Source organism: Protomyctophum bolini (assembly GCF_963924005.1).
Source record: "Protomyctophum bolini genome assembly, chromosome: 13".
NCBI classification, from domain to species: Eukaryota; Metazoa; Chordata; class Actinopteri; order Myctophiformes; family Myctophidae; genus Protomyctophum; species Protomyctophum bolini.
Window position 1 is genome coordinate 6,706,657 of NC_137874.1, and position 11,601 is coordinate 6,718,257.

Here is an 11,601-nt window from a genome sequence, read left to right on the forward strand (position 1 = left end):
TAAATGCAACCATCATACCTGCACTGTTCATCCATCCCGTCTCCATCCTTACTAATGTCATCACTTGAATAATACCTGATACAAGACTGATGAAGAACAAAACATACGGTAAACACTATTAAAACTCACCAATAGACAGAATACATTTTACATTACAATGACTGTAATCTTTACAAGTTCAAAGTTTGATCGCAAGCTAAACAAGGCAATTATAAAAAATAAAAATAAAAGACAAATTCCAGTAAGACCATCTTCATCAAATTATTAAGGATGCGCGATAGAATCGGCCGATATCGTCCGAAAAGATCGGCATCGATCTCAAAATAACTCTTTATAGCTGTGATTATTTTCACATATTTAAGATGCAATAAAACCCATTCTGGGCGGGAACCCCTTTTAGTGTTTTAAGCGTTACGTTAAACTTTAGCTAATGAAAAATAGCAGATAGCTCATAGCGCGCCACCGAGTGGCGTGCTATGAACTTGTAGGTCTGCTATTTTTGAAAAATCATTAAAATGTGCCTCAAATCTTTCCGAAAATTGTCATGATTTAGAAAACATATTTTTTTAATTTCGACGTCAGGCCTGAATGGGATAATGTGACCATCAAGGATACAAGCCATGGGATCATTCACCAAACGATCCCACAGTATATGGCAGTCCAAATAAAAAAAGAGAATGGTAGCATGTCAAGTTCTCAACAGGCTTATGTCTTGAGGCTTACCTTGCATACAATAGTCTTGAGAACTGGATGCCGATACAAAGCGTCTTTCTGGAAGTGGTTCACTTGACGGCCACAAGCGGTACAGTTCATAATTTGCTGTTGTGCACCTACAAAAAAACACAATGCTGTCATTAGCCAAGAAAAATGGTTTTACTTGTTTGTCAGAATTGTATCGAGAGGATGGCCCCTTGAATTACATATCATTTTTGGGGTTTCTTGACATGAAATATGGAGCACAGAAACATCTTTCAGAAAACTGTCAGAATTTAGAAGACATTTTTTTAAATGTCAGGCCTAAATGGGGTAAGGCATGCACAAAGCAACAAAAATAAATCGTTTTTTTTCTCTGAAACCTCGATTTCGGGGTTTTTTCAGTAAAAGAAATACATTGTCTCAAAATATGTTTTTTTTTAAATGCAAACAAATGTGAATTTACTTATTGGAATAAAGTCCAAACCTTAAAAGGATCCCTGGCTAATAAGACAAATATGCCTTAAAACATTATACTTGCTCTCTATGAATATTTTCTTTTTCATGAATAGAGAATCTTTGCTCCCATCGCAGGTTGATGATATACATCTGCCCTGCGCAGATGGAAGCACTAAGGCTATGGACCAGAGCTAGTCCAGCCCTATGGAATGCATATGCTAATAAAAACAACTTAATACTTCCTAAGAATAATATGAGCGTCAAAGCAATATTTAAATACTTTTTATTAGCATGTGCATTCCATACATTCCCTGGGGCTGGACCACACATGGACTAGACATGTCATATGACATTATGAAAGATTCTCCATTTATGAAATAAATATTTAATATTTAAGGTGTTTTTATTTTTTAGATACAGAGGGCAAGTATAGTGTTTTAAGGCATATTTGTCTGGCCAGGGATCCTTTTAAACAAAGAAAGATAAATCCCCTTTGGGATTAAGCAAGTGAAAACGTTTACAATATGTCCAAATTAATTCTTAAAAAAAACATTTGGTCGTACGGCGAAACATAAGACAGGCATCCCTTGTGTTTTTAGCCGAGGCGACGTACACAGTCAACAGTCAGACACACATGGCTATTGGCTCCTCGATGCAAAATAAACAGTGTACACTACCCGTCTAGTCGGTTTGGTGGAGTCACCTTCACACTAGTGAAATACTTTGCATTAGCTTCCTGCTGCAGTCTTTCCTTTATGTATAATCCCTGCACTTGAAAATATACTACAGACAGTGGTAGGGGTGAATCTGGCTTGCCAGATATTATTGACCACAGGCCGTCTATTGCAAACAACTATCCTAAGTCTGTCTTTTCAAATGGGAGACCTGATAACATTTGAATTCAGTAGCCTATCATTTCTCATCTTGTAAAGGAAGATTGCGCGTTCCTTTTTTTGCGCCCCAGTTGTTTGAGCTACAGTAAAAGCAGTGCACTGCGCACTTAATTCTATTCACACAATTCTAAAAAACAAGTGTACAGCTTGAAGAGAAATTCAACAAGACGCACAGCGGATAAATGAATCAGCCACATATTCAGTGCACTGCAACTGCAGAATGGCATGACCACTTAAAACAATATCTTCAAATATTTTTAGTCCCAGAGATAGCAGATAAGATACCGTAATCCTCTAATAATATCCTCCAATCAAAAGCCATGCCTCTATTAATTCCCGGGGGTGGCATTGAATGAAGCATTTAAGAACCGACCTCCGTTATTATTTTCATGTGTTTTAAGTGGGCGTCGCTACCCGTCAAGTGCCTGACTTTATGTCGGCGCGCCCATCACAACCACAATAAACAATAATCCGAAACGGAGACGCAAGTTTTGGTGTTCAGTTAACCCATTCTGACCTGAGATCAGATTCATACGAGGTTTCCACTGGACACACACTGGTCTGATTAACCCATTCTGACCTGAGATCAGATTCTAAAAAATGTCAGTCGTTCTTCGATCTTTCAAAAATAGCAGACCTACAAGCTCGTAGCGCGCCACTCGGTGGCGCGCTATGAGCTTGTAGATCTGCTATTTTTCAATAGCTAAAGCATAACATGATGCCGACACCAGAATGGGTTCCCGTTCAGAATGGGTTAAGAGGAGTGGAGCATTCGGGAGAGAAAGCCGCTAAGCACTTTTCATGGCTGCGGACAATAAAACTAATAAGAGCAGCAGTCTAACTGGAGGAGGGAGATGGAGTAAACAGTGTATAAATGCCTCCTTCCAATAAAAGCCGAATAAAAGCCCAGGTTACTAAGAGAATTTACAGTATAGCAACACAGCCACTCTCACATTACAGATAGCCGATTAAGACACAGGTCAGCTATAGTAATCATGTCAGTAAAGCATGTTGAATTCAATCGAGTTGAAACAGAGATGCTGAAAGAAGGAATATGCCCTTCCTTGCTTGCCTTACTGGATTCTATGTTTACAGGGTTCCTACACATTTTCCATGTTTCCCAGGCAAACTTCAACACAGACCAGTGGGCAGGGCACGAACCGGGGGGGCCTAGGGCTCCGGTCAACTAAGTATATAAATTCTTTTAAAATGAGGTCATGAGGTCAAGTCCGTTGCTCTCCCCTTGTCCCCCATATATGGGGACTAGGTTGGCGGAGGGTGTGTAGAGCCCAGGATCACATTAGATGATTGACACAGGGGTGAAAAATGGGTTACAAAATCGTGGGATAAAAAATATATTTAAGGAGAAAAAAGCCTGATGTAATGGGGCATATTTATGTGAAATGTGACTCGTCATCTCACATTATACTGTAAATTGCAACACTAGATTTCAAGAAGTCAATGTCATCACAGGCTGTAATATGATAATGCTCTAAAAATACTATAATTGTTATAGTGCTCTCAATCCTATCATGGTCCTTCTGTTTGGACAACTGGAAGAACCACACTAAAAAGGTCCCTACACACCGGCGTTTCCGAAAAACGCGTCCAGTGCTCAACGACCTTAAATCTTTTACGACAACTTGCTACAAATTAGCAAATTACAGCAGCGCTAATTCATCAACAGCTTACCTCCACGTCTCCTTGGGAAGTCGCGGTGACCCGATTTCCGACTACGAAACTCCGGACCTCTGAAGTCGTCTCTTACTTGACACACCGCTTCGGGTTTTACCAAAACAGTTCCTATGTGAAGAAAACCCCCCCCGACAGTGAAACCTCAAGCTACTTTCAGTCGCAGACTTCAATCAAATAGTACATTTCTTATGCAGCAGGAATATTAAATACCTTACCTTTTGGTAATCTGCTTAGATCGAGGTCACCGTTTGAATTGAAGGGCAAATCAAGGTCATTGTCACTTGCATTTGATTCGCCAGATTCATCCAGCCCAGAGTGTTTTATAACAACAGATGGTTTCCTGTAATATTAGTGAAACAGAAAAGAACATAAACTTCCTATAAGCATGGTTCTTAACTTTTTTTTTTTTGCACGCTAGGTGATATAAGCACAGCCAACATGTGCCAGCTGTTGAGTCTCCGTTTCATACCCCTTACCTCTAGTCAGAAATGGCTACTTAACCCATTCTGACCCGAGATCAGATTCATACGAGGCTTCCACTGGACACACACTGGTCTGATTAACCAATTCTGACCTGAGATCAGATTAAAAAAATGTCAGTCGTTCTTAGATTTTTCAAAAATAGCAGAGCTATAAGCTCGTAGCGCGTTACTCGGTGGCACGCTATGAGCTTGTAGATCTGCTATTTTTTAGCTAAAGCATAACATGATGCTAACACCAAAATGGGTTCCCGTTCAGAATGGGATATATGAGTGATGCGAGACAAAGTCACAAATGAAATCCGATCATCGTGATGTGCGACGGCTCACCACGAGTGCTCGAAGCTTTAGAGATACAGGGCTTTGAAAACCGTAGGCTCGATGCTGGATGAAAAAAACCCATAGCTGGTGGGGACGGAGGCGTTGCATAGCAACCGGAGCAATGCTAAAAGGTAAATTGGCGGTCGACGCTTTCATAATATGGTTGTCTACGAACATTCGTTCGTGGTTGGCGCAGAAAGAACTAGAAAATGTGCCCCTCGGGGCACAGGTCTCCACCAGGATAATATCAATTGACAATTTAGGCATTTAGCAGGCGTTCTTAATCCCGAGCGATTTACAGTAAGCGTTTAAATTCTGCTGAAATTGGCCTCATGGTGGCGCAACAGGCAGATGTGGAAAACTTTGGAAGGCACTCTCAGCCAATGGGGATGGAATATGGGGACACAGAGTTGCCCAAGTGCGAATTAGAATATTTTGTAAAAGTTCATTTTATTCTGTAATATAATTCAAAAAGTGAGCACAGTAATACCATGGTCCGTACACCAGTTACTAGTAGTTTTGGCTCTGTGGGCAGGTGCCAAGTCGAGTTGGAAATGTCTCCATGAAGCTTGTCAACATACTGAAGCACAATGTACATCCAGGGAGTGTATGTGTGCAGTTTGGCATCGGCCGCAACAACGGTGCAGGAGATTAGCTGTACACGGACGGACGGACGGACGTACGCACACATGGGTGAACGGAGTGCAAAACATACGCTCTCCACATGCCTTCGGCCTGGTGGAGACAAAGTGGTGCTTTACTCGATTTTCAATGAAACGTAAACCCACCTCCTTGATCCTGAATTCTTCAAGAGATCCACAGAGATTCCAGCCTGAAAATAAGAGATTTTGCAAAGGGACATTTTAGAGGCAAATTACATATATGATGTCAAGATTTCTTTCATAGGAAATCCTCTCTTATATTCAAAATAGTCCCACCAAGATACATTTTAAAGAACATGCTTAAGTCAAGATTTCTCATGACAAAGTTCTGTTTTTTAAGAACTATGCCTTTTATAATTTAGGTAACTTTGGAACTGTGGGCTGCAACTATTTTCTCCTCGTTTCAAATTTCTATAGTACAGTACCTCACATAAGGTACTTTGACAACACAACCAGAGCAGTGTTCATTTCAAATGCTAGATGCACTAAACCTCATTGAAACCCATGTAACTGTCTTAACCATTTCAAAAACGTCAATGTCGTCCACAATCACAACACCAGAGGGCGCTCTCCACAAATCCCGTTCAACCTGGATTTGGCTCAACAAGGGGTTCAATTGGTTCTCCTGCTATGCCACAAAAAATGCTGAATGCCCCATCAACAGTCATAAAGAAGTGTGAATCCTTACTCTCTTACAAAACCGCTCTAAAGGAAAACTTACGGGTGGCTGCAATTTGAAACTGGCCCGTGTTAAGAGTCAAAGCCCCCCTTTTCCCTACTGTACATTGTAAAGAAAAAATCGTTTTCTACTCGTTTATGTTGTAGCATAGTATTGTATATTTCTCTATAATTGTTTGAATGAATCGAGTATAAAAGGACCCCAATGGAAACCAGCCATAGCCACTGTTAATAAAATAATGCAATCAAGCAAGCACTACTGTATGTAACTTTCCTACAGATTGGACAAAAATATATATTATTAATAAATAAATAAAAGTTACATAATTCTGCTTTAAAGTGAGAAGAAATAACCCCCAAAAAAAACATTAAAAGTATTACAACCTCAGTGGTACTTGGGCCTGTTGAATCCTTGGCCGGCAGATCTGTGGGACATAAAATAATCAGTTATCTTCTCTACATGTTTAAGCAAATGCATATTAAACGAATATCTTAATTTTGTGGTGAGAAAAAATAGATTTTTTTCTAATCATATTAATACCTTCCACATTTTGATTAGCCGGTGTGTCATTACTGTCCTCTACAGAAGAACGAGCCATGTACTCATGGAGTTTGGTCACCAACGCATCCATCTTGCTACTACAGACAGGATATTAAGAATTGTTAGAACATACAAGTAGTGGTGCTGCTGCAGTGCTGCACGATTCTTGTTCTCAAACGTGAATCTCGATTTTCTTCCACAAGAATTGAGACCATGTTTCTCACAATTTCCATGAAAATATTGATTGTCTTTAGTCTGTAGTTAGCTGAACATCACTACATTCAAAATGTGGCACACCACGTTCTATCTGCCAAGTGTTTGTTTCTTAAAAGTCCGCCGTAGACTGTTATTGTTATGAGCTACTTTCTACTAAAGATTCAATGTAATGTTGGTGAGTTTAATAGAATCAGATGATCTGACTTTTCTGTTTGGATGTATGGACTGTCAAATGGCTGGTGTTGCAACTCTAGATTCGACCCATTATAGGCAATAGAGAAAGGCCACCACAGACCGATTCCGCTCCCAAGGGAAGACAGACTATGCACCCACGGCACACAAAATGTGGTGGAAACAGAGCTACACTTTCTAACCACCTGCCCACTATACAAAGACATCAGAGACAAACACTTCCCACTGATTACACACCCAAATGGTGCGTTCACGCGGCCAGGTGAAATGATGCAAAGACGCGCTGCGAGTTGATTTGGAGCAGCTACATGCATCGTTGCGCCTTTGCAACGTCATGTCACTGGCTTCCTTTGACAATGAATGCTACACTGCATCGTTTAGTCTGCCCCGTGTGAACGCAACAAAAGTGAGTATGAAACTATGACCAACGACACAAATACAACAATGTGCAAACACAGCAGCAAGGTTTGTGAACTGTTGCGACAAAAGAAGGTTAGCCATGATAAATTATCTTATATTAGCTTTGAGTGTTTGCATAAACACAAACATTGAAGACAAAAGTAAGGACGCAAATTGTGATTGGCCAGAATGTGATGATGCATGATGCTTTATGATGCCCTTCAATTCTCACAGGTGTGATTTCTATTGTATGCCATTTCACTGCTGGAAGAAACTGCATCGCTCAATGTTAAAAGGATCGCTGGCTAATAAGACGTAGGCCTGTATATGACTTAATGAATTATACTTACCCTCTGCAACTATAATAAAAAATAAATAAAAAACACCTTAAATATCTTATTTATCTTAGAAATAGTTATTCTATCACTCAATAGGGAAAACTCGTCGCAGGTTGATGATGTCATTTTCCCATGTGGGGTCTGCGTATACTTCCGAGCATAGACATGGTAACGCCCAGCCTGCCTCTGATACAGACACTGCCGGCCTTACCAGGAAATAAATAAATAGTACGATATACAAGAGAATGACAGCTTGGCACGCGCGACAGTAACTTTTATTTTTGTAGAAGAGGCAAACTAATATTATTTACGCCGTTGGCCTGTTTATGTGTAAACTTGAAACATTATTGTACTGTAAAAAGGTCTCTTTTTCCCTTGATCTTTATCTTTTTTTTAGTATAACAGTATTAGTTTACTATAATTAGATTAACACACTATAATCAACACCAACACTTTAATTTAGAACACAGCCAAATCAAATCATAGTACATACTGTACGTGTTCAATCAATTATTCAATCAAAGCAAACGGCACAAACGCACCACGGAGTAGCCTTGCATCTCGGAGGACAGGCAAGACGGGCTGTGTCTGTAGGCCAATCAGAGGCAGTCGGGGCGTTACCATGTCTATGCTCGGAGGTAGAAAAGATATACGCGTTTGGTCCAGTCCTATGAATTGTGCTAATAAAATGTGCTTTGATGCTTTATTAGCACATGTATTCCATAAATTCCATAGGCTGGACCACACATGGACCTAATGACATCAACTTGCGACAGGAGCGGCTCCTATTCAGTGAAAAACATACTATTTCTAGGATAAATACAATATTTAAGGTGTTTATCATTTCTGATTTTAGTTATAGAGGGCATATAAGTCTTGTTACCATGGATCCTTTTAATAGTATTTGTAGTAGATAACAGTAGCACAATTTGACATTTTCACCCTATGGAAGTCTGTGTTAATCAAACCGGAGAGATCTCGTGCTGGCAAAGGCGGTTGTGAGCACGAATCCCAAGACTTCTAGTGTGTGGCAAATATTGTGCTAAATAGTCTTGAGAAAATAATTCTGCTATTTGTCCCAAAAAGGCTTATACCCTGTATAACATGTATATAACAACGCAATGTGACAAAGCGATTTACAAAATGCTGTACCCCCTCCAACTGTATATACTTTCCCCATTTTCAACAGTAATTATATTTTGACACTTTTTGGCAATGTAAACGTATGTTTTCTCTTGTGTGTGTTGGGGGAACGTCTCCCCATTGGCTTGAAAGGATAGCCAATTAGCACGCGTCGCTGGGCAAGACCTATGCTGTGTGAGTGTATCGGCGGAAGTAGCTGGATTTTGGCGGAAGTGCCACTCAAGGAAATTACGTTGAAGCTTTACAAATCGTTTACATTCTCCGCGAATGAAACAAGTGTTTTGTGATTGGTCGGAAAATATCGTATCCGGGGGAAATACATCCGACGGATGTTCCGGCCAAGATGCATAAAGTTGCAGTAGGAGACCACGGAAAACGTGTGCGAAGCAGCGTTAATTGCCGTTGCCATTAAGTATTTTAATCTTTTTGTTTTGGCTTCTCTGAAATTCTCTCTTCCTCACTTCCCATGTGCCGCCTCCCGGACTGCGACTGGCTAGCTGCATGTTGCTGTGTCTGTGCTCAGACATTTTAGAAACACAGTTTTAAAGAGGAAACATGTCCTCTTCTTATTTTGAAATTAACAAAGCTAAGATCGGGCCATAACAGGAGTTATTACAACAGCATTACATCCAGTATGTACGAGGTCGGCCAATCAGAGGCAGTAACTTAGGACATGCAGCTAGCCAGTCGCCGTGTGGGAGGCGGGACATGGGAAGTCAAGGAAGAGAGAATTAACGCTTCGCACACGTTTCCGCAGTGTCCTACTGCAACTTTATGCATCTTTGAAACATTGCATCAACACTCAAGCGGGTCTCCGTGAGCAGACAGTGGCAAAGCTGCGTCCTATCATTCCTATGGAGAGTGGAATAACTAGGAAGGGACCCTAGGGTACCGCCGTCCAAAATTTAGAAAAGGTAACAGAGGACCCCGAAAGGGGCTAGTTGTGACCAGGCTTTTCTCTTCGCAGATCATGAGTAATAATAATAATAATGGCTTGAATTTATATAGCGCCTTTCATGAACCCAAGGACGCTTTACAAAATGTACCAACAACTATATGCCATAAGCCTGAGAGAATAAGTGTCTTTTCAAGGCAGCCTTAAAAGAGCCAAATAGCCAATGGTCAAAAAGTGTTGAAGTCTGAGCTGCCTGATCATTGATCAGCTCTGCAAGCCTATACAAATCTATAGTAGGGAAACTACCCCCTGTATTCTACTGTAGTGTAGTAATCCCGTTCTGTTCCTTGATCCTGTTCTGTTCTTCTCTTCTTTCATTGTAGTGTCTATTTGTACGTCTCTAAATGTTTTGATGAATTGAACATGGTGGACCCTCTTGTAAACAAGTGCAATGCTTAATTGGGTCGTCCACTCACAGTTAACAGTCTTTGTATTGAGTTTGTGCTTGAAATGTACTGTAATGCTGCAAACTGTTAATACACATTTCAAGTCAATAAAAGGCCTGCACTAGCCCCGTTTGGAAACGGGGACAACTACAGCCATTTAGAGATCTTGTCTGATAAATTAAAAGCTTGTTGGTGTGCAGTGTTGCCATCCATCCTTTGGATCAATTGAGAGATAAAATTGTTTTAGTTCACAATAGTTTTTCGGGATTTCCTCCAGAGAACAATGGTTTCGTTACATTTTACCGTTACCATAACTCTGAACATCCCGAGTTGTTCTCCCCAGTTTGTTTAAACAATGACATTTGTAAATTCCGAGTTAGCTGGTATGCACTAAGATTGTGACTAAAATCACAGAAACCGTATGAAACACAACACACACATTTGATTTAGCAGTTAGCTAGCTACAAATGCTAACGTCTAGCTCTAGCTAATCATGCCGCTAAATAAATAATTATAGTAACGTCTACTTTTAGTTTTTACCTCAGCATTTCCGTCATCTCGAGAGATTAGACAGGCCGACGGTGGATTCGCGTCTCAGGTCCTTCTTTGTTTACATACTATGGTGGTACCGCTGCATAATCTAATGACGGCTAAAACCACAACAAGCGAGAGGGGTTTTCTCTTCACGCGTACTCGTACTCCCCTTGCTAGGCTACTGCTAGCCAAGTAGCCAATGTTGTAGCCATGGACCTCGGCTCGCGCCTCCAACCAACGCAACAACGCAACCCGTCGCCCGACCGACTGTGACCTGACCCGGAAATGAATCGAGTACTCGAGGATCATCCCGGATCATCCAAGGACTCTAGCCAAGGATCCTAGGAATCTGCCCAGTGCCCACTAGATGGAGATATTGCACCCTGTACCACGTATGAAACGTGCAGGGAGTCGACTTGTGTACTAAAACAAAAAGTGGCAAGGACCAACACAAAAGCAAGATGTTATCTAAAATAGGGGTAGACCTTTGGAATAGTCTGGATAAAGAGTTAAACCTACGGTATGTACGTCACTCATCAGATTAAAAAAGTTGTTTAAAATCAAGGTACTTAATAAATATAAAACACTATAAGATCAATGTTATTCCTATTATCATTATTATTGTTGTTCTCATTATCACTTCATTCCTCGTTGGAGCTCTGATTGTTCTCGGCCTATTGACTTTAATTAGCCTGTCACATCTTGTAAAACAAGGAAAAGAAGAAAAACAAACAAAAAATGTTTTGTTCTCTTCTCTGCTTCTGCTGTTTTTCTTTTTGTTTTGTTTTTTTGTTTTTGTTTTCTTACTTGGTTTTTGTTTTGTCAGTAACTAATGTTACTCTTAAAAAGGGTAGGCATAATAAGCTTTGGCTTCAGCTATACACCTTTTCGGTGCTAGACCTGACCTTATAACACAACTGTCTTTAAAAATGTAAAAATGTAAGTACCTAAATAAACTATTCATTCAAAACACGTACATGACCAATGTCGGATCTATTATTGATTGATTGTCTGTAT

General features: G+C 40.3%; 1 protein-coding gene across 2 annotated transcripts in view; it reads right to left on the reverse strand.

Annotated features, from left to right (window-relative positions):
- The window catches only part of atrxl (ATRX chromatin remodeler, like), a 30,528-nt gene extending 19,688 nt beyond the window's left edge, over nt 1-10,840 (reverse strand). For both annotated transcript variants that reach the window (XM_080779713.1, XM_080779712.1), the window contains exons 1-8: nt 10,591-10,840; nt 6,422-6,519; nt 6,265-6,305; nt 5,329-5,372; nt 3,956-4,080; nt 3,738-3,848; nt 724-830; nt 19-86 (exon numbers count right to left, since the gene is read on the reverse strand). In XM_080779713.1, the coding sequence (XP_080635839.1) occupies nt 19-86; nt 724-830; nt 3,738-3,848; nt 3,956-4,080; nt 5,329-5,372; nt 6,265-6,305; nt 6,422-6,519; nt 10,591-10,607 (611 nt within the window). In that variant the 5' untranslated portion in view covers nt 10,608-10,840. The remainder of the gene's footprint in view (nt 1-18; nt 87-723; nt 831-3,737; nt 3,849-3,955; nt 4,081-5,328; nt 5,373-6,264; nt 6,306-6,421; nt 6,520-10,590) is intronic.
- Nucleotides 10,841-11,601: the final 761 nt, after the last annotated feature.